This window comes from Buteo buteo, chromosome 17, assembly GCF_964188355.1.
Source record: "Buteo buteo chromosome 17, bButBut1.hap1.1, whole genome shotgun sequence".
NCBI classification, from domain to species: domain Eukaryota; kingdom Metazoa; phylum Chordata; class Aves; order Accipitriformes; family Accipitridae; genus Buteo; species Buteo buteo.
This window is the reverse complement of record NC_134187.1, coordinates 5,891,658-5,919,052: the sequence shown is the minus strand read 5'-3', so window position 1 is coordinate 5,919,052 and position 27,395 is coordinate 5,891,658. Positions and strand designations below refer to the sequence as shown.

Genomic DNA, 27,395 nt, shown 5'->3' with positions numbered 1-27,395 from the left:
TTTTGGTAGTACAAGACTGTAGAGAGAGTAGGACTGATCAGTGTTAGTGACTCTGGACATAATGTGAAAATAGGTTGAATGTGGAGAATGTATTTCATCAACTTTCTAATTGTTTAAAAAAATAAGTAAATATCTCAAGACACAAACAGGCTTTAGAAACTATGTAGATAGGTTTGCAGACCTAAAAGGCCCAGAACATCCAAGCTGGCAAGTCCTATTGCGGCATAAATGTCATAGTTGCAACGTAGCCATGGAATACTGAGTTGTGCAAGAAAGTATTTTGAACCTCCTTTGCTTCTGATTTCTTTCTGTCTCTCACCGTCAGACCAAGGAAGGGTTGATCACTGTTCACTTTATAGTGACTAACCCAGTTCCTTCAACCTTTTCACATTGATCATGGTTTCTAAAACTGTTATTAGCGTCTTATTTTTCCACCAGTGTTTTGAGATTTGCCCCCCCCCCCCACCTTGTCTCTTAAAAGGTGGTGTCGGGGTGGAGGGGCGGGATAAAAAAGTTTTCTTGCTGAGCTTTTCTCATCAGTGCAATAAGCAGAAGCCATTTCCTACTTTTTTTGTATATGGTAGTGTCTGTGAGAATGAGTTGAACATCTGCTACCAGTTTAGTTTGTGACCCTTTTAAATCTACAGATTTTTTTTCTAAGTTACCATTCTTGAGAGAGTTATTTGCCTTTATTTGAACATCTGATTCCTTAAGTCTGCATTTTTACACTTGTCTGGTTAATTTAATCCTGTTGGTTTTGGGCTTTCTCTAATTGATCAAGACTATAATGTTCTTTTCAAATGTTTGAGCATCCTTCAGCTTGATGTCATAGTAAATTGTGATAAATATGGTTCCTGTTCTCTCACCTTGGCTGAATATATTAACCTAAACAAAACTGAGCATAATATATCCCTGTGGGACTCTTAAAATATCTATTTTTATAGGGAGTCATTGTTATCAACTACAGTTTGTAACGCTCAATACTGCAACACTTTCTTCTGAGTTTACAAGTTCCCTTGGATAATACGTAGGCAGCATCAATTTTTTCTGAAGCCAAGTTGCTTCGATTCTGCTGCTTAGTATTTACTAATAAAGTCAGTTTTTCTGTGAAATTAATCAGTTAGGTTGATATGTAATTATTTGTTCTTAATTCATTTTGGTTGCCTTTTCATCTTGCTACTCTGCAAGTATTTATGGGTTGACTATTTCAGTTTGTTCAGAATCTCAGGTGTGGCAGTAGTTTCAGGGAAGAGTATTGGTGTATGAGGACCAGATGCAGGACAATACTTTGTATACAGTGTAAACTGTGCTTTTAGGAAACTGGCTGAGAAAGAACACAATAATCAACTCCTTTTAATCAGAATCCTGTGTGGTGCTGTTGACACAACAAAGTCAATCTGTGAGGTTTTTAAATGCTTTGAATTTTTTGAATTTTTAGTTGCAGCCAATACCAGTTTTCTAGTTGAAAATATCTTCAGGATCCTACCCAAAGTAGGGAACAGCTATATTTGGTGATGGCACAATTGTTAGCATTGCTATTTTCAGGTTTAAAATATGCTTACACAAAGAAAATTGAAGCATTTTGCTGACAATATTTGCTAAGCATTTTTCCAGCAAGAACCAAAATTACCAAGTCCTGATGATGTGAGTCATCAGTATGCCTTTTTAATTTTTTTCTGTTTTTTTTTTTGTTAGAACAGACTTCTCAAATATACATCAAAATAAGTTAACCTTGAAGGAGACAGCTTCACTTTGGGCTAAAACAAACAGATACTCAGCAAGGCTGAACTGATGATGCTGTTTATAAAAGTTCTGCTGTTGTTATTGATTTATGTTGTCATATAAGGGTCATACCTATGGATCAGTATTTTATTATGGTAGGCACTGAACAAATGTATAACAAAAATATAATCTTCAAAATTCCTGCTAAAGCAATGAAGTATACAAGTTTTTTTGTTAAGATGTCTAGAATTTCCAGGGGGCTCTGATTTCTGCATGGGACCAGGACCTCTAAAAGACGTAGCAGATAACCATTGCCATGTGAAAATAGGACTGTTGAAAGACCTTTAGTCAGGTGGTTGTATTCTTTCTGCAGATTTTGAAAGTAGAAGAATATAATTTATGATCATAGCACATTCAAGTAAGTTTGGAATCAGTTTCTTGTGGGAGCTATGCCCTGTTCTATCAGAAAATAGAGGAGACAGCAGAATAGTAGACAAGTGTGAAGATGTATAGAAATACTTTTGAAAGAGAAGATCAATGGCCAATGGCATTTGAAAAGGGAGCTAGACCTATACTCCTTACTTTCATGACCTGAGATTGGGAAGGTCAGAAGTATGAGAGGTAGGTAGTAAAGAGCTAAGAGACAAGTTTGCCAGAATCAAAATACTTGGCTGTGAAAGGGCATTTTCCTACTGCTTTCACCATTAGAAAATGTGGGGAGAATCATTAAACCAAAAAATAAATCCACTGGGAAATGTGGAAGAATTATCAGAATTGCCATGAAAGCAAGCTGTGTTATTCAAATTATACATTGCCAACACATGTGCATTGCCTGACCCTTAATGCTCCCATCACCCTAAGCCTCTCTGTATGTCACCACAGACAAGTATTTTTTTGATGCTCCTGTCTTTGTTGTGTAATACCAGTCACATGTCAGAAAGATAGCTTTTCCTTATTGGTACAGTTTTCCTGCTTGACCCCCTATAACACAGCCTTGCAAAATATGTTTCCAGAGTTTTCTGTCTCCTTACTTTGCTTTCCCTTATTCAAAATACTGAAATCAAGCTTTAGGGTTCCTGAAGTATTGCAGTTGCTCTTCTAATAGTATGCAGGCTTGAATAGTCTGAGTGTGTTGCTTTTTACAGACATATATGGATGGATATATGTGTGTGTGTGTATATGCATATATATATATATATAAAACCTTTATGAACTGAAAACCTGGAGGCAATTTTCCTGTGGCAAACCTGTGCAGACAGACTTAGTCAGAGAGCTGCCACGGAGGCCAGTGCTCTTGAAGGTAAACGTGCACATGTGCTGTTCCATTGGAACAGAGCAGAAGGTTCCCTACGTGAGTTCTTGGAACGGCTGTGGATCTCCCCTGCTAGGATATTTGTTAGTAGTCAGGAAAGGAAAGAGTTTACAGGTTAAGAGCATGAAGTTAGTTTTCCACCATCTGACCTTTCTCACATGCCAGCACAGAGCAGCTTTTCTGTAGCATCAAAAGATGTTATTGTTTGCCAAGATAACTATGCTAATAAATCCCCTTGTACAAATATATCTATTATGTTATAAAAAAAAAGTGTGCTACTATAAGTAGTTTTATTAGTGTAACTGCATTTAAACTATGCCTTTTTCCATCATCACTGTCTGTAAAAATTTGCATTTCTAACAAATTCCACTACTTTTCAGTATTGCCTAGGTCCTTCCTTAAGGTGCACTGTAATAGCAAGTGACAACAAGTTCTGTTCTGTAACATAACAGCAGAAGAGAGATACAGCTCTCAGCACCAGGTTGGTCATTATGAAGATTTTCAAACATGTATCATCCAAAGGATTTTTTTTTCTAAAATTTATAGGTTGTTCTGTCTTCCTCTTGCTCCATTAACTTTTATTCTACAAGTACTAAACTTGGAATCAAGTAAGTATGATCTGATATGCTTCAGTGATCTTTCTAGGATCTTGTTTGGAGTTCCTAGTTATTTATTCATGGATATTGTACCCAGTCTGCATGTGATAATTGATTGAAAGCTCTCCGTCTACTGTAGTACAAAGCAAACTGGGTTTGCATAAATGTAAGCACTCATCTGGTCAGATCATTGATGTGCGGCATAAATGAAGGTAGAACTAGTCCGTCCTTAGAAAAATCACTGCTGCTTGTCACATTAAGGTCTTAGTTTCATCTGGTTTAGCAAGTGTAAGGCTCGTGTCAAGAGGTAGTTTAGGTGTGGATGTTGTGTATTTGGGTATGGATTCATCTTTAGAAAATTTCTTAGAGTGGAGGAAGAAACAAAATTAGTGATGTATTCTCTGAAAGACAATCTCTTATTAAAAAAAAAATCTGTGAGAATTTGCAGATACATATTTTTTGATATGCCGTACATTCTGATTACAATTCATTGCTTTGATGTACTAACTTGTCTACCATATATGTGTAGATAGGCACTTATCTCACTTGGGTATTGTTTTAATATTTTTCTTTCTTTGTAGAATTGCTACAGATTCCTTTGTAGATGAGAGACCTTAATATCAGTGGTTTATAGACATTGTTGTCTTCATTAAAAATGTACATATAAATCTTACTAAAATAGGTGATCGGTGTTAGCGTATTGCCCACCCAAACTGTGCCTGGCTATGCTTCTTCCTCTTGTGAAGAATAACATACTAGTATTTCATGCTAGTAGCTATTAGGAGTAAGAATAATTTTCATTACCAGGTTTTCTCCATTTATGTTTTTTTTTTTAAAAAAAAAACCAAACCAAAACAACCCACCCCTCCCATCCCCAGATTTTCTTTTTAAGAACTGTAACTAATGTAATTCATAACATAAGTGTATTTGTGTTTGTTTGACTAACTCTTCAGTCAGTGTGTTCACTTCTGCTTTACACTGTTAAGAAGTTTACCATAATGAGCAACTCAGAACAGTTTACTTTCTGAAAAACAAGTGACTCCTAGTAATGCTCAAGTGTGGTTTGTAACATTCCAAAGAACAACAAATACTGAAATAAACTATTTTTTCCTTAACTTCAAAATAATAGAATATGAATCTGACATTGAGAAATACTGATTTGAAATATGTATGAAACAGATTTCTGATGAAGAGGGAATTTGAGAAGTACTTCTTTAAGAATTCTGGTGAGATACACAAACCACCTTCTGTAAGCTCTCTGAACATAACTAGCATGCTGCTCAGTTTATTCAAAAAGGACTGTAAATTCTGGAAGTTTTAACTTGATATGTTTGCAGGTAACATGATTGATGTGTAACTCTAGAATGAAAGGAGTATTTAGACTCTTGGCTATCAGTTCACCAGTTCTTATTCCTTAAACAAAGACAGGTCAGATATTAGTCTTGTCCTCTGTGTCACCATTTCTGACTTCATCCTATGAATACAGACACCTACAAACTCAGAAAATATTCTAACACTCGAATGCCTATCGATCACTAAATCAGAAAAAACATAATAGTGGAGGGGGGCTGGCTTATCTGTCGTAAGATTTTTATTTTTTTTTTTCATAACTTCTCAGAGGTATATCATATTATAAATGCATTAGAAATGTTTTGCTCTGAGGATATGTAGCATTCCTATAAAGGTTAAATCAATAAAAATGATTTGGCCACATTCCTAAGCATGGCTAGAACAGGTAGCCCGTTGTTTAAGGTACCCTTGAATTTCTGGATCAGATTATTATGGTGCAGCGAAAAGGCTTACTAAAGGCTTCTTACTGTCTGCAGACGTTCTGTGTTTCTATGTGAAGATATCGTCAGCCTAAAAAAACCTTCAGATTTTCTGGGCTACTGAAAAAAAAGTATTTTTATGTATATAGGTCTCAAATGTTGTGCTGTGTGTGCTGTAAGTTTTAAAGGAAGTTTTGCAACAAGAAGGGGTGAAGACACATCAGTAATTGATAACAACCAGGTATGTAAAGAAGAAAGAGAGACATGTTTTTAAATCAGTGTTGAGACTAGTAAAATTGTTGCCCATCTCAGTATCTTTATTAGTCTGTTTAGGTTATTATTATTTTATGCATATCTGATCAAGTGGAATAGCCATTATATTATGTATATTTACTGTATCTAGCCAGTTCAGTAAGCAAGTAAGATTATTAAATCTGGTGGTAGAAGACTTCAAACAATTGCTAGTTCAAATTCTTCTAACTTTATACAAAGCTGATAAAATTTAGTAGCCATTAAGTAGTGTTTATTCAATACATCTGGTTGATTCAGTAGACGATGTTGAAGTCTGACAGTAGACTTTTTATAGATTTAGTGCATTTTAAAATCTTTCATGCACGTTGAGGAGCTACTGTATATTATTGTTACAGGGCAGATTTGTGTCTTACATCGCATGCATGTGCTATGCATCTATGGTCCTGACACTTTTATATAGGTTTTATGGAGCACAAGCTTACTGTAAGAACATGTCACTAAGATTAGAGTTCAGATTGTATGGGTATTTTACATTTATTCCACTCACGTCTTACTCTGCCCTTCAAAAATGCTGGAACTGAAAACCAGTGCCTTTTTATCTTTTTCTTTGTTTCTTCCTTTTCTTTTTTTTTATTAATGTATGAGAAAGGGGTTATATTATTTTTAAGATACGTCCTAAAATGTAAAATGATGGAGAATAATTCTGATGATAAAGTAAAAAGCACACACTAGTGGTAACTAGGACTATATGTTTCAAGATGTTTTTCAGTTGTGAAAATTTGATCAGTGAATTAACCGCACATCCGGCTACATACATCTTTGATCAGAATTGGAACATTCCAACTCGTGTGTGTGTGTGTATGTAAGCTGGCTCCATCGAGTAGGTTTTACACATGTGCACTACACATGTGCCTTGAAATTAGTTAGTAAATTAATACTATAATTTAAAGTAATAAAATGATACTCTTTCAAGCCTTTGTTTTGTACCTAATGAGTATTATAATAATTTATCTTTCTCTCTGGTCAAGCTCAAGTCTTCATTTATTTTAAGATGTATTAGTACGCATTTAGGTGGCTCAGCTGTAATTAAGATTTTGCTTTTGCTTTTAAAGGTAATATTAAAATGCTACTTTAATGAGCTTAGAACCCCAAATTATTACAAGGTCATGACAGAATTAATTGCTATACAGCATAATAGAGCATGATTTTAGGTCCTCTCCCTGAAATACTGTAAAATTAAAAGTTTTTCTAGTGTTTGCATATGCAATACACAGTGTTGCATTAGAATGAAACTGTTCTTGCTACAGTATGAAAATTATTTGTGCTGTAGAAGATATATTTCTTCCCATTTGATGCTAAATTAATTTTTTTCCTACCTCAATGGTGTTATTTTATTATCCACAAATGACTGGACTTTTTTCTGAATGTTGGTTTCTTTAATAAAATGTCAGCATAAAGAGTGTGCTCTCTGAATTTATTTTAGTGTTTCTGTTTATGCCTTTTAATCAGAAAGGGGGAAATAAAAATATACTGAATAGCAAGAAAAATATAGCACTTACATCCAACTCTGTACATTCAAAACTAAGAGGGGTGGGAAGGAAGCAAAGTGAATGCCCTTTATGCAGAAAATCCTTTTGGGAAACGAGAACATTTTTACTGGTGTATACTAAGGTATGCTGCCTAAGTAAATAGTTGCTGCTTTCTGGTCCTGTCAGTTTTAAATAAACTGTTCATTGTTATGGCTTGGTTATTCCACAAATAACCAAACACAGCGGAGTTAAACTTTGATAACACTGATTGGTAAAATGGAGTTGATGAACTCTCTTAATGTGAATTTATACTGGTGGTCTTTACTTAGAGGAAACAAGTTTTGCAGATTGTGTTAGGAAGTAAATATACTGCAGACTTTTAAGTACTCTATTGCAAGCTATTACAAAAGCTGCTCCTGTGCTTGAATATTATACAATAGCTAGTAGCATTAATTCATCAAGTGCTTGTTAATAAAAAGTCACTAAGATAGACAGTACGTGTCCCTTCAATGTTAAAGAGCAAATGTGACACTTAGGAAAAGTTTTCTATTTAAAGGTGGAGGATTCTCAGTTGAGTAGATGTATTTGAATGAAAGCAGTTACTCGTGGAGTTTATACAGAAAATGCAGCAAGGGCATACGTAGTGTAGCAGTTCAGTATTACGGCTCACCTAAAAGACTTTTTGAGGCATGCTAAATTAAAGTAGCAAATTCTAACACAGTCTTTAGGATTAGGTTGTTTTTGTTGGTCATGTCTTAAAATGCCTTTTAAGTTCTGTTGCATTCTAACTATTTAATCTGTGTAGAATTACTCTTGCTGATTTTACAGGAAGGTTGGTATTTATAGTAAATTATTGATGTATTATAATATTAATATAAAAATAATGTTGTGAAGTAATATCAATTCTTGGCAGAACAACTCTGCATTTTACATTAGAATTCTTTCAACGTAAATATGGTGTGCCTTTTTTTTTTTGATCACTTTCAGAAGAAATATATTGCACTGTGTCAAAAACAGCAGCTGACCTACAAATAAGACTACTTTGGCTAAAATGCATGGTTTCACTTTGAAAGTTGAGGTGAGTTAAGATTGGTCAGTCTAATGTCCAGAAAGGCAGTTTCTCTCTTCACGGGACTATGGGAAGAACAAGAAGATACGAAGAGACTTACTCCCAAACATCTATTTCCTCAATTATTGCCAAGTATTCTAAAATAAGTACTTCTACCATCTGTTATTTCAATACTAGCACTAACGCTTACAATTTATGTAGAACACTATAATAGCGTTAATAGACATTCTTTTTTACAAATATTAAGACAAGACCCTTGCTGCAAGTTCCTACATTGCATATTAGCAAAGTAGAGATATGTGAAGAGTTGTAAATGTTCTTTGGGTATTTGTATTGCTGGCAAATCTGAATGCAATAGCACATTCTCTTTTACAACTTCAGTGTTAGGGTAGAAAATGTTGTACCAATAGAGATGTTTTCTGAATTTACACTATTACTGTTTTTTGGTTGGTTTTTTTTTGTTTGTTTATTTCTTTTTACCTGAGGAATTTCAAAATTTTGGAAGTATGGATTAGTAGGACTTAGAGGTTTGAACTGTACACACGTGCGTGTTTGCACATACATAGCTCATTAACATTTCTTAAAGAATACCCTGTTTAATTACCACACATGGATATGTTAAAATATCATGCTTTTTTAACTCTGTCTTTTCTGATTTGTATTTAAATGAATTACAGATGTTTTGGGGGATTAACACTATCTGGAAGTGAATGTACTTAGGCATAATTATTTGTCTATATTGTTGTTCCTTAAAAAACCCCAAACCAAACAACCCTCTCTTTTGCTTATTGTATAGGGTCATATATATTAAATGTGTTTGAAGTAATTCAATTCCATAGTTAATAAGGACTTGTAACGTCACCCCACTCCGATTTGCTATATCAGACCCACTTTCAGAAGAACTGCATCCAGCGTATGGTCGTTGGTGTACATGCGTATACATACATATAGATGCAAACACATCTTATTAGTGTTATAGTTAATTTTCATTGTGATTGAGGCTGGGTCCTTTTCCTCTGAACAATAAAATATTATGTAACTGGCAGTGGCTCTGTCTTTCTCTTTTAGTAAACCACAGAGTGGATTTAGATGTAAGATATCTGACCATGAGGGATAAGTAAACAATGGTTTGGCACACTTACGGTTCAAATAAATTCTGGGGAAAATAAATGTATGTAAGGTCATCAGCTTTTAACTTTCCTTAATCAAGAAAATGAATGATAATAAATTTTAAGTCATTATGAAATGCTAGCAATTCTGATGAAATATAATATGTGAAATAAGCTAGTGTCTATCAGAAATATAGTAACCATAATTGAATGAATTCCTGCCAAAATATTTTTGCCACGGGGTTTTTAGTTATAACATATTAAAACTTAAAACTATTGTTAATTCTAGAACTGCCTGACCTTAATGAATATGGCATTTTTAAGAGACAGACAGCAGAAGAAACTGGTTTTAGCCTTTACTGTAAAAATAAAGGTAGTTTTATTAGAGATGAAAAAAATATTCTTAAAGAATATTAAAGAAAACTGTTAAGAATACAGTAAATATGATACAAAAATATCTTTTTAAAGCACCATGTGTATTTAAAGGAAAATGTACCCTTTTTCCCTTTAATCTTTTGCTATGCTAAAATTAATTTTTATAAATAAAAATATTTAATAAGGAGTAGGTTGCGCAGAATAATTTAATTGCTCTGATTAAAATGACTTCAGCAGTTAAAGTGAGTCAGTAGAAAACCTATGGTTTTTTCCCTCCTGGGGCAAGTTCATACATGAAATAGGAAACTTATAGCTACATGAGGAAGGCTAGAACAGTACACAGTATGGTAACAAGCAGAATAAAAAATATATACAGGAAACAGATGCATGAATAATGGATTTTTTTATTGGAAGTGTTAAACTGTTTTATGATATAGTAAGCAGTGTTTATTTTGTCTTTGTGCTCATCTTTAAAATATTCTCTTTAGGGTGTGCTTTTCAGTATGTTAAGTGGCAGGTCTTATATTTATTTGTAGAAGAGAGCATGTTTATGTAAGGAAACGTGCTCTTAGATTTAAGCTTTATTAACTTAAAAACAAAAACACCTGAGAGCAGAAGATAGACCTCCTTAGTCTGTTCCCCTTAAGACTTTAGAAGGCAGTTTGGGATAAATGTATACAATAGAAATTAAAGCTATTGTGTATAATGTGAGCAAAAATTAATTTTGTCGATAACAGTAGTTTCTTGTGGGGGTTCTGTGGTGGAGGAGGTAGATGTTTTCTGCATTTTGTGGGTGTCTGCTGTCTGCGGATGAAAATCTGTGGTTAATTCATAAGTCTGGCAAAATTTACAAGGAAAATCTCTTTGAAATAGCACACAGTTTGCTAATTTATTTCTGAGTACACTTATCAGAACAAATGTTGTATTTATTCAATTTAGACAAATTAGCTTTTTATATTTAATATAACAGTTGAATATTTTCATGTTGCAGTTTCCCAACTGCTTGTATGAAACTTGGATTCTCTCAGTGCCGAAGTTAAGACCTTAAAATGCTTCAGGTTTTACCATCTTAAATTCACTGTTTATCTTGAGGCTGCCTTAATTAAAATATTATATACTCTAGGGCATATTAAACATGGCAATTTATTGTAATTCTTATTAATGGAGTGTATTTAATGAGTTTTCAGAACCAACTCCATCACCTACAACACACAATGTTGATTTTTATTAGGTACATAGAGTAAAACATACACATGGTCTAATTTTCAAGAAGGACCCAGCACTGACAGCTGCTGTTGGCTCCTGTAGTAGCCAAGCAGGAGAAATGCGGGTGCTCAGCACCTTTGCAGCCTGGCAAGCATGGGATAATTCCTCCCTTCCCTCTCTGCTTTAATTTCCACCGGAGTGTGCTAGACTTGAGCATAGAAGAATACCAAATTTTGCTTGTATTTTCAGATTCTTGAGTTAACTTACAGTTTTAGAAAGTATTTCTTCTTAGTTGTTGTTAGTGCTGCGCACTGATGAGTGTGTGCCACAAGGTGTGACAGGTCCTTAAACACAGTTATTGTCTAGCTTCTGTTTGATCTTTTGAACTGTCTGCACTGTATAGTTAGCATCTCTTGGAAGAATTATTTACTGCTTTATCTTTCCCTTTATGCTTAAATGGATACAGTATTAGATGTTCATTATTTACTTAAGACTCCTCTGAGCTGCTTTTTCTTCATAGAAAGTCCAGCTGTGTTCTGAAAGCATTCGGGAGAAATAAAGGCATAAGGTGCAATTTTAAGATTAATATTAGTCTGACCATGACCAAGAAATCACACTGCTTGAGAGGAATTTCAGTGTTATTGTTATGCTCTTAATGTGGGGTGGCAGAGCCTTTAAATATTTCTGGTAGAGTAGTTAATACAGCATGGAAGTTTGATATTTGTACAGTTTGTAAAGGAATTTGAGGTGTTACCCTATTTTGACTTCAGTTTTCAAGTATGCACTGGTGCATCATTAATCATAGGAAATGCAAAAATAAATAATATAGTCCCTTTGGATTTTTCATGTGAATACTTACCTTTTCCTTTTTTTGTATATACAGTTGAGGTATTTAGGTAACCCCTAACCTTTTGCTTCAACAAGGAGGTACAGTATAAAAATATTACCACAGTCTTCATATGAGCAGTTCTCTCTAAGAAAACCTCTAGATGAATATTTATTGAAAAAAAGCAAAGTTGCAATACAGAATGACTTAGCTTGGCCTGAATATTATATTTTAGACCACCAATGAATAAAATTAAAAGCACATGGATTTTGAATAACTAGAAAAGGTTGTAATTGATTAGCACTGCATGGAAGTATTGAAGTAGAGTAAGTTTTGATTTGTGAATGGTCCTATTCAATAGAGATTAATCCTGTATGTTTGATAAAAATCTTAGTGTCCCTAATGAGTTAGGTATTTTTTTTCTCTCCCCAGTTTATTTAACCATCAAATATTTTGATGTTCTTCTAACAAACTGGAACATTTTGATCTTTACAAATTTTATATCAGTATAGTTGATTTAAACAATGTTGGGTATTAATAGTTCATTTGAGACAGATAATTAAACAGATCAGTACATTTTGCTGCCTAAGAATCCTATAAGTGGTGTAGTGCAATTCTGTGTGGTTTAGGGGTTTCATATACCGAAAGCCTTAGTGAGAAGCTTACAGCTTGCTTAATGCACATGAGAATAGTCATTCTTGCGTAGTTTTCACTATTATTTTTTAAGTCCTAGTATTTTGAATTATATTTTATAGAAAGGGTAGTAATTCCTGAGATTTTTCTTAGCATTAACAATTATATGAGTATGTTAAACAGAGCTGGAACATAGGGAAAAGTTCTGCTTTATATACATAGGTAATCAAAAAGGTTCTGTTTCTCTCATCAATATCTTAATTAAAATAAAAACCTAAGATTAAAAAACAAAAGCAGCTGAGAATTGAAATCTACAAAAGGTTTGGTTTTTTTGAGAATAAATGAGGAGATACTGAGGAGTGTTTTAATATAAGCAGGGTAAACTTTTTGTTGTTAACTTGAAGACTTTCATTTAGATTTACCATGTCTGTCTATTGGGATCAGCTTCCAAAAGTTACATGTGAAATAATTGATTAAATTATCAGCCAAATTTTGATCTATTTTACTTTCTTCAGTGAAATCCTCTTATAAAAATGCACAGAAAGTATTTGAAAACGCCTTTTTTTTTTTAAATTGTAACTGTTGTGGGAGTCATTTCAAAAGTATTTCATTCTCTGAAATACCTTGTATAAACAATATTTACCAAATTTTCTAATAAATATGCAGTTTGGATTTTTTTGCATAGTGTTTATTTTGAGCCTTTTTTTCTTTAAATGATATAGATGTGAATAGAATATCCTTTGCTGACTGAAATGAATGCACTTGTAAACCTTCTTAAGCTTTTTAATATGTCGGCATGATGCAGTCAAAACCTGTGTATAACTAGCATAAAGTAGAAATACACTGGATATAAAACATAGCATCTGGTTAATTCAATTCTACTAAATTGCAGAGGAATATATGTGTTTGCATTAGTTAGGAAAGGTTCCTTCCCCTTCACTACTCTTGTTTTTCCCTTTTATATGAGGTCAAAAACATGTAGACAAAAATAAGTGAAATAAGGGTTTTCAGAAATATGGTTAATGGCATAGATTAGCAACCGTGCGTGTTAACCAATATAGCGCTGTTTTCATTCCCTATTATTACTCGTCATTACATTTCATCCGTTAATTCTTGGAGAAACATAATTAAATTCAACAGTCCTGAGAGGAACAAGGTGGAGATGGGAGTAGAAGGAGATACAGACAGTACAGAAAGGAGGAAGAGATCGTGCGTTTTGCCATACTGCTGGCCGTTGCTAGGAAATGGCAAATTCATGAGTAACCTGGGTCTTCTGGCTTTTGTTCTTTTTAAAATATACTCTGTTGTCTTTTTATAAAGGTGTTTTTTTTAGTTTTGTTTTTAGCTGAAGATATATTGCTTACATATTGATAGAGTTGATGAGATTTTGTAGTTTCTTGCATCCATTGTTCATGTCCAAAGTGAAATTTGTGTACCCAAGTCTATTTAGTAAAGTTTGGGGAAAAGTATTATTCACGTTACAGTACTTCTCACTCGCTTTAGGAATGATCAAAAGTAGATGAATTAAGCAGTCAGCACTCCATGTTTTGATAATTTTAGCCAACTAAATTTCTTCTAATCTCTTTTGGAAGTAAAAGCAAAAGAAAGTCCCTATACATGTAAACTGTATTTCCTGTTGTAAACACTGGGATAATGTGGTCTGGCTACGCTTCTGCTGTGCTTCATTAAGACAGCAGTTTCAGTGGAAAAGCTGCTTACCAGTTTTGCATTAGTATTTCAGCTCAGTATTCAGTGTATACTAGCTACATGACCAGTCACAGGTTATGTTATCTCTTCTGTTATCTGTAGATCATAAATTAAATTGGTGTCTCTTCTAGAAGAAGCTATTCTTCATTTCTTTTCCTACACACGGTCTTATAGCTTATTCATGTGTTTAACTGGGAACCAGTCAAAGCGTGTGAAGTAGGAGGGGTAAAAGGAACTCCAGTCATCAGTTCATTACAATACAAGTTTAATTGGGATGTATATACTGAAAATGGTTCTAGCATTGTTGTTTTTCTTAGAAGGGGGGCAAGGGAGGAAAAGAAATAGGTTTAGCTACGGTCCCAACATAGTTTCGACATGATGGACACCATTAGGAAAATCTTGTAAGTTTTTAGAATTTTTTTTCTTGATCTTTCAGAATTTTCAGTAATTCTTCCTGATCTGTCTCAGTAAAAGATGCTTTGAAAAAAAATATTGAATATACTTCTTACTAATCATCAAAGATGACTAGAGCACAGCATTTCCAACACGCTTTAAAATATAACTTTACTTGCAGCTAAATCACTTAAAGTCATATTCAGTTTTATCATTTTGTGAGTGAGGTGCTCTGTACTGATTTTGAGACTGTATCTGAGAGGAAGAAGCTTTTCAAAGTAAGCAATGATAGAGGTGCAATTTTATAGCATATTTATGATTTTTATGGGCATGTATGTATGCAGTGCATATATATAATTACCTCAGTATACATATATGATTTCTTAAAGGAATCTGTGTTTACAGTTCAGAATATTGAAGTAAATATTTGGCAGTGCTCTTCTACAGAGTTTTTTAAGTCCCACTTTCAATTAAAGCTTAAATTCATCAGCATGTTAAATCATGTATTTTTTATTTCATAGCTTAATGTTTTTATGCATGAATGTTTTGCCTTGTTCGTAATAAGCGTAACGAGAAGAATTTGCTTTTACAAATGAATATATTATCAAACGTGCTTTGCTGTGAAATGAGGGCAACAAAGGACTAGAGAACTGCAGATTTACACTGATAACTTCATCTGATAAATATGCTTTAAAATAAGGTGTCTGGGGCAATTATGGGTAGGATAGGCTGCTATGTGCTACATGCTACTCATTTTCATCAGGTTTAGAGAGCAAGCAGTTTTAAATCATATAAGTTCAGTTTCTGTACAATATCTTTTGTTAACCAGTCATGGTGGATACATCTAAGAGTGTTACGCTTTACACCAGAGTTCTGAATAAGATATTCTGTGCTGTTGTTGATTAACTCACTGAATACTTTATCTTTTTCCCTAACATAATTTTAAACATTATACTAGACCCCATCAGACTCTTCCAAATTTCTGTAGCTACGCCTTGACCCAGGTGACAGCTGAGCACACCTGCTGTCAAACACTAAGGACTAAGCCACCGACTTCATTTTGCTCAGCTTGTCAGCTAACAAATTTGTTCATAAATCTGCAGAAGTTCTTTAGGACTCCCCCCCGCCCCCCCCCCCCTCAAACCAGGTATGCTATTTTAACACCCTAACATCCCATCAGCAAGTTTTTGCTTAGAGGGCTATAACCAGCATTGTTAAAAGTAAGAAAACTCCTGACAACGGAAAACAGAAGCTCAAATATTGCAGTACTTACCCCAAAAGAAGTTTTGCTGACATGGTGTCACTGAACTGAACAGGCTGTTTGATGCCATAGTCCCTCTCGGTTCACGCAGAGCTTTCACCTTCTGGTGTAAATACTTCTTGGATCCTCAAACTGAAAACACAAACCATAGCCAAACCTTGTTTTAGTTTTACAGTGTTCCTGGATTGCATAGACTCTATAGTTGGTTTTTTCCCTGTCAAAAAATTGTGTAGCACTGGTAACATGTGAAAAGCAAGGAAACAAAACAAAAAAAAAAGAGAATGAGCAAATATTTGAAGGACCTACTATTACTGCATAGACTGTGGTTAGAGAGCACTTACTGACTCTGTTGGTCTCAGTGGCTGGTAGTGACCTGCGGAGATTAACCATTTAAAAACCAGAGACTTCTTTGCTGTCCTCCTGGAGAAAGTTTGCACCGCACTTGTGGTTCTGTGGTTGTTTGTGAGGCGAATGAAGCATTCACACAATCCAAAAAAGCAAAAGCTTTAAAACTCCTTTTTTTTGCAAGCACTGTTACTGGAGCGAGCGAGTCATGTGGCTGTGACATCAGAGGACTCCAAGTAGGACTGCCTACACTGTGGCTTTTTCTTTCTCTCTCCCCTTTTTTTTCCTTTTCTTTTTTCCCTTTTTTTTTTTTTTTTATTTTGACAAAAGGCCCGTGGTAAGGCTCTTCCTGGCATCCAGAAGGATATAGCTTTTTAATTTTTGTGACTCATGAGGATTTGGAGAGAGTACAAAATGCTGTAAGAGTCCAAACTTCTGTACAGTTAAAGCATATGGACAGCAGAACTTTATTTGTACTCTCAGTTCAGGTTCCCTCCACTCTTCTTCCCCCCTCCTTTTTTTTTTCTTTTTTTTTTCCCTCCCCTTCCCTCTCCCTACTTCATTATTGTGTCTGTGGAAAAGTGAGCAAAATTGGCACAAGTGGCTGTGTGAAATTCTGAACAACAGTGATGATTTACAATAATTTACATCTTTGGATTGTATCACGATCTTGGGTCTGCTTCATATTTGCTGGGTGGCTGGATTCCTTCTGTTTTACTTTTTCTCCTTGTCTTCCTATACTTGTGAATCTGTAACTCATTGTAAGAAACTTTACCTTTCCTAAGGTCTAGTAGCAGACTGCTTGTTGGGGTTGTGTTTTTTACTGTAATTGGCTGTCACAGAAGTGTTAGTCTGGGGATTCCTTTGCAAATCTTAAATCATGTCTGCCTTGCTTTACATGCCTTCAAAACTACTTGGCAGTTTTATGTAATGCAAATTAAGGGCAATTATTTTTCTTTTATATTTGGGGCAAAATATGTCATTTCGATATCATAACTAGTTGTATACTGCAGTCTAAGTGATGCTTTTGAATACTGGTATTGCTAGGATTTATGTAGACGTTGTATAGCAGAATGAACTGTGAGAGTTGGGAGGTTTTGATTGTGCTTACACTAATTGCTTATTATAGTTTCACTGTTTAAGAGAAATAGAACAGTCTTAGACTTTTGGGGAGACTATAAATAACTTTATTCACCAGTTAATGTTAACACTTAGTTTTAAAATGAAACATAAATTTGATGCATATGTAAGATTTAAATACTTAATATCATATGTGTGCATGTGTGTATAATACTTTTTATATACTTAACATATTGTAACTTTGACTTTGATTGTGTAATATAAGCCTTTACTGTACCAGTACGGAGTGGGTTAACAAAAGCAGTATTTTTTTGTTTATAATAGAAGCTTTGAAATAAATTGCAAAATGCTGTGTGTAGTAAGGAATAATGTGCACAGACAGTGTGTATTAGTAGCCTTGATTTGCTCACTCAGATTCAGAACAAAATTGGAAACATCTTTGAGAAAGTATCTTATTTTTTGCCTCTTTGGACATTATGTCTAGAACTTTTCTTATTAGCCTGATTGTATCACAGATGTACTGTATTTTTTTAGCTTAGCTGAGTGATTTTTAAATTTTTTCTTTGTCATATATATGTTTTTGGGAGCAGAAGAATTGTGTAAAACATTTTCTAGATATTGTTCAACTTTTATTTTTAAAATAAAATACATATCTTTGAAGCTGCCATCCTTCCTTTTTTATTTTTCTCTTTGTCCTCAGCTTTCCCAGTAAGAACTTGGCTAGGAGTGATGTGAGATGAATAGCTGGAGGTGTGGATAGAGAGCAGGTTCTCTGTTTTGCGAGGATGGAGAGGAAATGGCAAAGGAGATTTCAGTAAAAATTACAGATTGTGTTTTTATTTTTTTTATATATTTATCAAAGCAACAGAAAACCCTCTTCATAAAAACTACTCTCATAATATATATTGTAAGATAAATGGCATTTCCTAATTCAGTACTTGGAAGGTTATTAGATTTTGCCAAATTTATAGAATTCTAGTGTAAAATGAAAAAGGAGTATTCTGCAAATCGCTCGTCTCATAAAAGGAAGGGTGATACTTAATTCTCCTAATGATGGATTGCTTTTATTTCTTTATATTTTCACAGTATGGTTAAGAACATCAATGGAAAAAAGAGTATAAAAATGATGGAAAGAATGGTAATCTTTTCATATAAACAAAATATGTTTGTGTGCATTACAGTTTTAATCAACTTTTGATGCAGCAAAAGCCTATGGGGGTTGCTGCCTCCGTTATTTGTGGAACTCTTAATTGTAAGCACAATGTTTCTTCAACTACAGTTATGCATTGAAGCTATTTATCAACTTCTATTTGATGGTAGGTAGATCCACTATTTTTATATAGAAGGTGACTCATGTCTTGATCTTAAGTACTTATTTTCATTCTTATGAACGCAGTTGTTTGATTTTTTTTTTTTTAATTCCAGAATTTATTCTTAGTCTCATCTTTAATATTAGAATATTGAACTTCCTACAAAGTCTGAATTTTAAAATTTATTGCATTGAAATGCTGTGCTCAGGCTTTCTCTGGAATGGCTTTTTAATGCTTTCACTTGTGTACACAAAGTTAGAGAATAACTTTGTTACTGTGTTTTGATATGATACCTTTATAAGATTTCTTTTTTACTGTACATACTTTTTCACCTGTGCTGTCAAGATCAAGACCGCTATAGTGAAGTCTTCATCTAGTAAGACAAAATCCATTAAAAGCAGAAAAACAAATAGTTTAACTGAGTAATCTAGATGTAGTCTGCAGAAACTGTCAGTGGAAAAAAATGCTACGTTTTTTAGTATAGAGACATTATAAAGCTGAACTCTCTGCAGACCTTATTCCTGTGAAAATGATGGCTTCTTTCAGTATAGTTTGCACTTCTAGTGAAGCAGATGCATGAATCCTGAAAATCCACTGTATAAACTAGTGTCTTGATTGCAGACTTACACTTGACAGCCTTTTGTTTAAAAGGTAGATCTACAAAATTTGAAGTTAACTTACATGTTCCATAGGGGATGCTTTAAGTCACAATTACACTTACAAAGGAAGTATTATACTGAGGAATTTCTATGGTAAACTATGAGCTTGATCTTTGACGACAAATGAAATCTTATTTAAAGTCAATTGTAATGCAACACTAAAAGATAATTACATCTTTCACTTTTTGGAAATGTGTTTTGAAACTTTTAAGCCATGCTTTATTTCCAAACATTTTGCCTTATGCCACTCAAAGTTCATACAGTGTATAAACAGTATGATACCCTGTTGAAAGTTTATTTGTACTTAAATGTTTGTTTCTATGCTACAACTGGAGAGATATAAATATTCTGCTTAAGCAGTATGATGAGAAACGTGTTAAATTCCACTTACAAGTTTTACAATATATACTCTAACAAGATGCTGATTTTTATAATAAAGTCCTAATGCAGTTTCCTCACATGCAGGTATTAATTGTAGGTGTTATTAACGTATCTGTTTCCACTAGAGCAATATTTTTGTTTGTTTGTTTTTGTTGTTTGTTTTAAGGAGTGAAGTCTCTCTCCTTGAATCTGTTTTTCGTAACTCGGAAGTAATGATAATTTTTAGAGGGATAGTACTGTGTTTTCTGATGGTTCTTAGCTAACATATTTAATGTACTGTTTGATTTAAAATATTTGCACATTTTATGGAAGTTTTGTTGCTAGACTTGGGTATCTTGTAGACTTCTAATTTCCAACATCGCTGCAACAGCTTCAAGTATGCTGATATCACATATATACTAATCTGTTAAAGCAAAAGTTAAAACTGCCTGTTAACCTTGCTGTTACAATTTTAAAAATAATTTTAGCAGTCCTTAATTTTAAAATGCTACTTATTGGTGTCTGCAAAGAGTAGCATTGAACATCTGAGTTTTACTGCTGCCTTTTTATGACTTTCTTTCTCTGCCTTATAATCTTTTTCTAAGTAAGATATGGTTTGAAGTAGACAGTGCCTGGAACCACTAAGCATATAGAGGGGGGGGAAAAAAATGCTGTTACATTTCTAGTGTAAACAAATGTTGTCTGTTTTCTGTACAGTGGAATCAGGCTACTGAAGATCAAATTAAACCTTAAACTGAACTGTTATTTAAATTTAAAGGATGGTCATCTTCTGTTAACCAGTGAGTACATCATATAATAGCAAGTAGTAATAAATTGTTTTCATTCATCTTGAGTTGCCAGCTCTCTCACTTCTTCATAAAATAGAAAAGATATTCTCCAGTGAAATAATCTAACCCCTGATCAGGCTTTGAATAAGGGGCTACATCTTAATGGTCAAATATGTCTCATCTTGATATTCTTGGTGCTCAGACATTTTTTCTGACAAGTGTTAATTTTCTTGTGTTCCTCAAATACATATCTTGTAGACTGTACAGTAATTGAGAAAAAAGCCCTTTTGATTAGATGCACGCATTCTAAACAGTCAATATATGCTGTTTGAGATCATCCTAACCTTCTAGCTATTTTCTCCTGTCTGGTTTTTTTTTCGTTTTTCTTTTTTTTTTTTAAGTCAACTTGCAGAAAATATGGGAAACTTGTCTCATATAACAGCTGAGGATGTGGCTAGGTTAAGGCAGGAAACTGCTACCCACAATGCAATGTTACATACACTACCACTTAATAAAATTTATTTCAAACATGCTACTGACAAAACCAAAGAAAAATAATATCCTAACTATGCTAGTTAGTACACTAAATATATCTAGGGAAAAGTGAAAGTAATCTCTCTAGAGCCTTTCTTCCTTCTAGGATACAATGCTACCAGTAGTTAAAGCAGAGCAGATCTCGGTAGTTAAAAGCAGTGACCTATTTTTAGAAAATACTCACATTGCTCTGGAAATTAATGATTATATGCTTTTTAATGACAGTTGAAGTTATTTTATATAGACAGAATTCAAATAAGCTTTCTCCTTAGATTTTTCTGGTCATCAAAATATCCTTTAATGTAGTTTTTTAAAACTGGCAGCTTTTCTTGCTTCATCCCATTTTCACTGAATCTTACCTTTATGGTAGCCAAGCAGCCTTTTACCTCTCCTTCCCACTTTAACTGTTTGTAGCTGGTGTGAAAATATTTTCCATGTCACATGTGGGAAAGGATCTGAGAAGAAGAAAGTTCATCTTCATAGATTATGTGAAGATTTAAGGGTTCTAGTTGTTTTATTTGATTGCCTGCAATGTGAAGAGTGTAATAATTTCTGAGGGGTAAATAAATTTAGGTAAATTCTAAGGTAAATTTAATAGACTTGAATCTTCAGTGAGTGTTTCCAAATATCAGAGATATGTATGAAGTCACTGATCCTGCTCTGCCATAAATGTCCTGAAAGTCTTGTTCTAGATATGTTTTTGTTTCTGTTTGGTTTTAAATGCACGTATATTAAGGGTGATCCTCTCACAGAACGTTTTTGAAGCATTTGCCTCTATAGTTAGAGAACACTTATCAAGAACAGCTGCTGTAGTGCTGTGGATCCTATCCATGGACTCATGGTGGTCTGCTGAACAACGTTCTTCAAGTTTGACAGGTGAGACAGAGACTCTCCAGTGCCACTGCTTTTGGATGAATCTAGCTGTGGTTGGAGAAAGTGCATCTTGCCAAAATATATGGGTAAGACCACACACAGTCTTTAAAATAGTTATTGTAAGCTTATTTTTAGGCAATATATGTCTTGACAGTTCTTTTATTTGCATGCCAGTTTCACTGCTGCTTATAGATTTTTCATTTATTTTAGTAATGGCAATTGCAGATTTAGATCTATGTTTGTAAAGCTTTTGCACAACATTTACACTGGAAAAATACAGAGTTGCTACTTTCAAACCTCAGTCAAGATTAGAGAACAGATTTTTAAAAATATTAAAACAGAGTATTCACGCTTTTCAGATTTGGTGTCAGTGTTTTTATATTAAACCCCATTTTCAGGGGCATAGTTCAGCAATAAAAAAATTGCTTTTGCTTTTAAAATTATACCAGTTTCAGTAGCTTCTGTGCTTGTATAAGTTTGCAGCAATGTAGATTTAAGACATGAAATTAGTTCACTAAGTAATAAAAACGAAATGTTTTTTTTTTTAAATTGCGTAGTTATTAAATACTGAATTTAGAATCTGTATTTGATTTATGTTATAACTCCTGGACAGTATTTTTCATGTGTATTTTAATGTGTAGAATATTCTTTGCGTTCTAAGTGTCTGCTTCAACAGTTGGCTCCATAATGTGTGTTTAAAATATTGTATGTTTAACTGACAGTATAGAAGGGGGTTGCACCCTGTAGAATTTCTGAGTAAACAATACCCATTTGGTAACTTTCAGAACAGATGTTTTTTAAATAACCCAAGAGAAATTAAACATAATACTGAAATGGAATATCATAAACCATTCATTGGGTAGGGATGCTTTAAAGTTATAGATTCATAATGACATGCTTTTTTCCCTGCTTCTGTATTTTCCAGATTATCTTGCATAATTAATGCATGACTGTTTCTCAACAAAACATTACTCACTTTTTATTACTTAACATTGCATAGTACCGTTGTTTATAGCAGCGAACTTTACAGACAATTAAGGAAATAGTCACTGCCCTGAGGAGTATACAATTAAATATATGCAGCTAGCCATTTAGAGAAAAGTATGAAAAAGAGGGAGGGGAAAAACCCCATATAATGAACTGCAATAAAAGAGTGATTTGAAGAACTTCGTGGAGAAGGGAGAGTAGTTCCTTTTATTATTAACTTTCTCCACATATTCTAGTATGAAGAGTGTGAGTTATTTGTGTGCAATGGACTGGTCTTGTTATCTGCTTGAACTTGAGTGTGATGCCTGATCATCACAGTTGCTTCTCTGTATTTTTTGAAAAACTCCAACCCTGTAACATTTCTGTATGCAATGAAGGCAAGTTGAAATATTTCTGTGCTGTTTATGACATTTACAGAAGTTTGAGATCCTCAGTCTGTAAACAGTTTTTTTTTTAGAAAAAAAAATAGTAAAATGAGGTAGTTTCATCCTTTCGCCCATTTATGTCTCCATGTAGTTTTTAATTTCTTTTTAAAGTATTTAGTACCTGGATCTACTTCTTTTCCACAGCTTGTCAACAGTCCAAGCTCTCCTTTGTAATTAAAAATGTATTGTGTTTTTTTGTTGGAGAAGAGATCTGAAGATCATTCCTGAGAAAAAGAGTTGAAAAGAGGATGAGAGGAGATTGGAAGGAATAAAATTGGAAGGAGGAGAGTTAAAAAGAAAAACTTGTTTTTTAATGAGTTTCTTTTTTAACAGTATGGTTCCCATTTTATAGAGAAGGAATACTGAAGGTGAGGAGAAATGAAGACACTGAAACAGGATGAAGAACAAAAACATGTGCCCCTTTTCATGGCATACCTAGGAGAAAATTGCCCTCCAATCTCCCAGGCAAAATGAAACTCGGTTTGTTCTGAAATAGGCAGTTTGGATACTGGAAGCAGCCTAGCTGTGTTCAGTGAAGTGTTGAGCTCATTTGGAGTGAATTAGGCTGTCTCTGCATAGCAGTTAAAATGGCCTGTATAGGTATGCCTAAAGAATAATAGAAGAGAATCAAACTTAAGTGTGGTTGGGAAGAGTATGGGAGATGTTTGTATTAAATTTCCAGTGTGCGATGTGTTCTGTGCTGGAGAGTTGGCTGGTTGATTTTTCACATCTGAAGGAGAAAGCAGGCAGTATTTATAGATAGTCCATTCACTGATGTTCAGATAAGCAGGTGTCAGTTCTTCTTAAGATTTTTTTTTTTTGTCCTGCTCTGAGTAACAGACTACTTAACTGAATGAATAGTGGTACTGAATTAAAAAAAAAATAGAAAAATGAATTACAATCATTTCTTCCACTCACACCTCCTCCTCTGACCTTCCAACCCCAAAAGTGAGGAAGCAGGGCTTGGTTTTTTTTTTCCTTGTTTTTTTTTTTTTTCTTCAGAGTGACTCTGTGGTTTGGTTGCCAGAATCCAGACCTATAACTTCTAAGATAAATAATGCAAGCTTTGAGGAAATGTTCTGTGTGGATAAGACCGTATCTATGCTATTTGTTTTTTAATACTTAGGTATTTTATTACTTTAACCATTTATTTCTGTCCAGTTTACATGGGTAAATAATAATCTGTTCTACGAAGATACACCACTGCGTATAGTCATTAGCTGCATGAGGGAAGTATCTAGTAAGCACCCAAACCAATTAGCTATGTGGAGTAGTGCTTTTAAGTTGGAGACCCAGCCTGTAACCAAAGTCAATTGTTTTGTTTCCATTTCAAGAGCAAATGCAGGTTCTGGGTCTGCCACTTGACTCTATGTACTGTCAGGGGTCAAAGGTGCTAAGCAGGATGAACTTCTGCGTTATGGCATAAAAAGATGATGGTGGACAGCCTAAAGACTATTGAGTATTGCCTACTGATTACATCATCTATGAGGCCAGGTTATAGAAATGAATCGGTACTTAGTACTCAAATTGCTTTTGGAACTGTACAGCCAAATTCCTTGTTAGTGATTGGAATAGGAGTATGTTAGCACAGAAGCACTAAAAACCAGTTTTGTTGGAAAATTTGGCAGCATAGTCACAAATTAATCCAGGCTGAAAAATAAAGAGTCTTCTCTAGTATTTTCTAAATCCCCTTCCTGAGAGCATTCTGCTTCTGGAGTGGTGTTTTTGAGTTGTTCTGGGCCTGAAAAAACTTCGGACTCAAGGTTATCACTCTGAAAATTTGTTCAAGGATCAAACAAATCTGTTTCACGTACTTGCATATTAAAGAGCATATTGATTTGTTAATATTTGCGTGGAGTAATAAAATTTCTTTGTACTTCATAAGCTTGGTATTTTAAAGAAAGCTGTATTTTAGGGGTGTGGGATCTACATTGTAGATTAAGTCCTATAACACTTACTTTGTACTAAAATCCATTAGATGAGGTCAGTTACAAGAGTTACATCCCCTGTGACGTTCATCTCCTTTGGATTTCATACTCTGTAATCGTGCTGCCAGAGCAGGTCCTTGTAGCCAGGCTTCTCCATGTGCTTGGGGAACCCTTGGGGATGTACAGATTGATGCTACCAGACCATTTTGTAAGATCAAGCAGTGCTCTGGGCGCTTTGCTGCTTTGCCAAAAACCCCAATGCTAAAGGAAGGCTGGCTTTTCGTGAGCCAGAGTTCGTTCTCATGGCACAGGCTTTACGGTTGGGGCCCTCAGAAATAACTGTATTCTCTATAAAGTGTAAAATGAGCTAAACTTTATCTTTCACATTTTGTGCCTTTACATCTGTATGGGTGGAGTTTATCTTATTTTAAGAAGAAATTTCAGTAACTCTTGGGGTTTGGGAATAAGGCAGAATATGAAGAATATGCAATTTTATTTTGCCATCTTTATCCTGCTCATTCTGTAAGATTTGTAATTGTTCTTTTCTTCAAAGTCTTTTTTTATTATTTTTATTTTTTATGAAAATCTAAATGTTTTCTTGCTTTTTAAGTCCAGTTTTGCCCAGTGTGGGTTTGAAGTAGCTCTGCAGCAGAATGTTTATATTTCAGTTTCAGGAAAAATGATACCAGTCTGTTCAGAAATGGAGTATTTGCAGTAGTAAGTGGCATCTTTACAAGCTAAACATAATGATCAAAGAGTTGAAGAAATAACAAATTTAGTTGTCTTTTGGACAAAATTACAATGGAATAGCATTTGGTTTGTCATTTAGCTTCGGTATGATTTATTTTTCTTCTCTTTTAATTGAAGAACAAATCCAATTCATAACTGAATGCAATTCAATCTTCTCATTTTCTAATGTGGGTGGAAAAATATCTGTTTTATCTGTGTATAGGAGCTACAGTAATTCAAGCTTACTTTTCCTTATGAATAACTGAAATAAACTGAAAGAGTCAGGCATTCATTACATGACAGTATTATGCCCAGACACATTTTTAGAATTCATGAATTTTACAGAACACTAATTCTTTGAGTGCTTTTCTTTTCAACTCTCGTTAGTAACTATTTCTAGATTGGACATATGACAGATATGCAGCTAAAATGGTAAAGATTTCCTATGAGATTGCCTTCTAATTTAGAGGTGAAATCTGAAGAACTTGCAAATAGAACTATTCCCAACTGATAGTTTTGTTTTTTTTTTTTTTTGTTTTGTCCCCCACCCCATTCCCCGTCCCCCCCTTAAATCTGTGCTCCTCTGCTAAAAAAAAGTAAGTTTAGCTGAACTCTACACTGGAAGAATAAGTTGATGAAACTGGCTATGATTCTAACTAACTAGCTATGCTAGAATTAAGGTTTCCAGTGATCCTTAGTACAGCCCCATTGTATCTGGTACATTATAATAGTGTTAATTGATGGCTTTTTTTTTTTTCATCCCTAGAACTCCTGACTCATTCTTTGCATGGAATGAATACTGCTCACTTCAGAGTGTTATTCAGTGATTTTCTTTTTACCACTCATTGCTCATTAGATGGCTGTCTGCCATCTTTCCTGCACAGTATTCAAACTCTACTATGAAGAATTACTAACTTTCATGTGCTCTTTTGTGGCACGTCACACTATGAGAGTACTTAACAAATATTAATTATTTTTTTTTCTTCACAGTACTCTTGGGAGAAATACATTATTCTCTATATCAGATACATAGTTTAGTGGAGGTACAGAGAGAATAAAATTTAAAAAATAAAAACCAAATTAAAACCCAAACTTCTCAGTCACTGTACAGTACACAACTAGGGTGTACTTTTTGTGAAAGTGCTTAGCTTTATCTAAACATCTTTAAGTTTAAACAACTCATTTTTTCAGTGATGGATGTATGGGCTTTTACAAATCAAATACCATGGTTTAAACAAGGAATGGATAATTATTGATCACTTCCCGAAAGGGAGCGTGGTTAGATGGAGTGTTGTTCTGATCTAGTATGATGTTTCTTTATTCTTGTATATAGATGAGCTTCATTGTATGTGTTCTTCAAACATAAAATTAACAATTTGGAACTCAGCATGTCTACTTTTATGGTCAAGAACATATGCAACTTTTTATAGGTTCCAGTGGGTAGCTTCAGGGAGACCAAATGGTTTCATCACAACACTGGAAGTAATAGATTGAGGCTGTGAGTCTCCTTCAGCTGAACACCAGAATCTTCTTGTGGCCTAAACTCCTGACACATTGGCCATGTAGGTTGTTGGATAACTTGCAGGTGGCTCATGGGTAGATGACGACAATGTTCCCT

The 27,395-nt window shown here is 34.2% G+C and overlaps 2 protein-coding genes across 3 annotated transcripts in view; one reads left to right on the top strand and one right to left on the bottom strand.

Annotated features, from left to right (window-relative positions):
- The window catches only part of RUNX2 (RUNX family transcription factor 2), a 222,432-nt gene extending 206,211 nt beyond the window's left edge, over positions 1 to 16,221 (bottom strand). The window contains exons 1-2 of one of the 2 annotated variants that reach the window (XM_075048976.1): positions 16,101 to 16,221; positions 15,772 to 15,891 (exon numbers count right to left, since the gene is read on the bottom strand). In XM_075048976.1, the coding sequence (XP_074905077.1) occupies positions 15,772 to 15,829 (58 nt within the window). In that variant the 5' untranslated portion in view covers positions 15,830 to 15,891; positions 16,101 to 16,221. Of the gene's footprint in view, positions 1 to 15,771; positions 15,892 to 16,100 lie in introns of those variants that run through there. The other variant, XM_075048977.1, reaches the window with a different exon arrangement.
- SUPT3H (SPT3 homolog, SAGA and STAGA complex component) overlaps positions 1 to 27,395 on the top strand; it is a 280,364-nt gene that overhangs the window by 29,694 nt on the left and 223,275 nt on the right.